Source organism: Nannospalax galili, unplaced genomic scaffold, assembly GCF_000622305.1.
Source record: "Nannospalax galili isolate Female #2095 unplaced genomic scaffold, S.galili_v1.0 scaffold1930, whole genome shotgun sequence".
Lineage (NCBI taxonomy): Eukaryota > Metazoa > Chordata > Mammalia > Rodentia > Spalacidae > Nannospalax > Nannospalax galili.
Window position 1 is genome coordinate 11,181 of NW_008327333.1, and position 2,352 is coordinate 13,532.

The 2,352-nt window shown below is 36.5% G+C and overlaps 1 protein-coding gene across 1 annotated transcript in view; it reads right to left on the bottom strand.

The window, feature by feature from the left end:
- Positions 1–1,508: 1,508 nt before the first annotated feature.
- The window catches only part of LOC103728795 (olfactory receptor 14J1-like), a 13,311-nt gene continuing 12,467 nt past the window's right edge, over positions 1,509–2,352 (bottom strand). The window contains exon 3 of the mRNA XM_017796508.2: positions 1,509–2,332. Within this exon, the coding sequence (XP_017651997.2) occupies positions 1,509–2,332 (824 nt within the window). The remainder of the gene's footprint in view (positions 2,333–2,352) is intronic.

Genomic DNA, 2,352 nt, shown 5'->3' on the forward strand with positions numbered 1-2,352 from the left:
TTAATAGACTAGTAGAATAATATTTCAGCAATCACATTAAGGTATTTCATTGGTTTAGAACTCAAAAGATACAGCAGAATTTATGAATCATTGCAAGTAAATAAAATATCTAATATGTTAAGTAGAAAAAATGATGAAAATTATTGAAGGATATGTGTTAAAATAGATTTTTTTTGCCACAGGAACTCATAATCGACTTAAAGTAAAATTTATAGTGAAACACATGGCTTGAAATTTTGAAGTAAACATGGACTGAGAACGTTTTTTATTTTTGCAGACATGAACCATCGAATTATAACTACAAAGCTTTTAATTAAATTCAAAAGTTAAAATGTAGAATTAAATGAAAATATGGGAAAATAAATGATTGTATATTATGGTTGTGTTCAGTAACTTGAACTCTCACACTTCAATAAAAATTAGGAAATGTGAAACACTATTTCTTATTCATGTAGACAGGATTTCCTGTAGCACAAAACAGACTAGAGTTCACAATGTACCAAACTGGTCTTGACCTAGAAGAAATCCACATTCCTCTGCCTCCCAGGGTTAAGGGCATATGCCACAAAGCCCAGATTTTAAAATAAGACTTTTAACAGAAATTCTCCAGACATTCTGTTGCATATGTTTCTGTTTCTTAGGCACTGAGAGTATCCAATCTTTCCACATTTGTTGGAAGAACTAATAGCACAATTGGGGCTTCATAGAGACCACAGAGTCCTTCATTGCTAATGGTCATATCCAATGTTTTAGTATTTTTTGTAAATTAATTTGGACAAACCGGCAAGGCAGTACAAGTTTTATAATATGTGATTTATATACATAATTCTTTGGAATTATTAAGAACATAAAATCAATTCATTCCTGTCCCAACAATTAAAAATCAATAAATGTAAAATAGCTGAAATTTGAATGCATTTCATGTGAATTATGTTGAATAATATGCAGTTTGTAGAATGATTACACTTAAAATGTAAGTATAAACAGTAATGGCATATGGGTGTGTTGTAGTACATAAAATTTCCATGGACAGACACCAAATTTGAAACGGGCATTTGAAATTAAATGATTGAAGTGACCATCAACTGTTTGGTGATTGGAATTATAAATACATGATGTCACCATTCGTTATTGTTGTTAGATTGCACATGCACATGTTCTTAATGTGCTATGAACCATTTGTTATTGTTGTTAGATTGCACATGTTCTTAATGTGCTATGATTTTGATGTGTTCACTTATGTGTCTGTGTATGCATTCTCAGCATTTGAAAGTGATGGGCTTATACTACTAGGTTATAATTGTGCATTTTCCTTTAACATGAAAGAACAGAAATGTTTTCAGTGCCTGTGTTAGAGAATTCAGAGGAGGAATTTCTGTAATGACAATGGACATAGACACGGTTTACAGAACAGATTACTGAATATAACTAATAAAATATATTGACAATCCATATTCCTAGAATGTCTTCTATATAATTTTGAAAGCTATGAACCACAAGAAAAAATATTATATTCCTCCTAGGAGTCTGTCACTTAACAGTAACTTTCTTGCTGCTGTTTTCATGGCCTCATTTCTTAGACTGTAGATTACAGGGTTGAGTGTTGGGGGTAGTACTGTGTAAAACATAGAGATTATGAGGTCTAAAGCAGTTGGAGAGTCTGAAGTTGGCTTGAGATATGCAAAAATACCAGTGGAGACATAAAATGAGACTACACAGAGGTGGGGCAGGCGGGTGGAAAAGACCTTAGACCGACCTTCTGTAGAGGGCATCCTGAGGACTGTGGAGAATATCCGGACATAGGAAAGGCAAATGGCTGCGAAACAGGCAGTTACCACCACATCCACGAAAACAATTGCTCCAACAGCTCCAAGGTAATCATTTGAACAGGAGAGCTTGAGCAACTGCTGGACATCACAGAAGAACTGGTGGATTATTTTGGCCCTGCAGAATCTAATAGAGAATGTGGTTGCTGTGTACAAGATTCCTGGGATTCCTCCACTTATCCACACAATTGTCACAGCCCACCTGCACTTTCTGGGATTCATGATGACCTCATAGTGCAGTGGGAGGCAGATGGCCACATAGCGGTCATAGGACATCACTGTGAGAATAGTGAACTCAGCCCAGCCTGAGGATATGAAGAAGAAAACCTGCAGCACACACTGCACATAGGAGATGTATCCACTGCCAGTCAGGGAATTGTGAATAGACTGGGGGACAGTGACAGAGAGGGAGGAGAGGTCGAGAAGGGAAAGGTGCTTCAGGAAGTAATACATTGGAGACTGGAGCTTTGGGTCCAGCGTTGTGATGATGATGATGATGAAGTTACCTGCCAAGCCCAACAGGTCC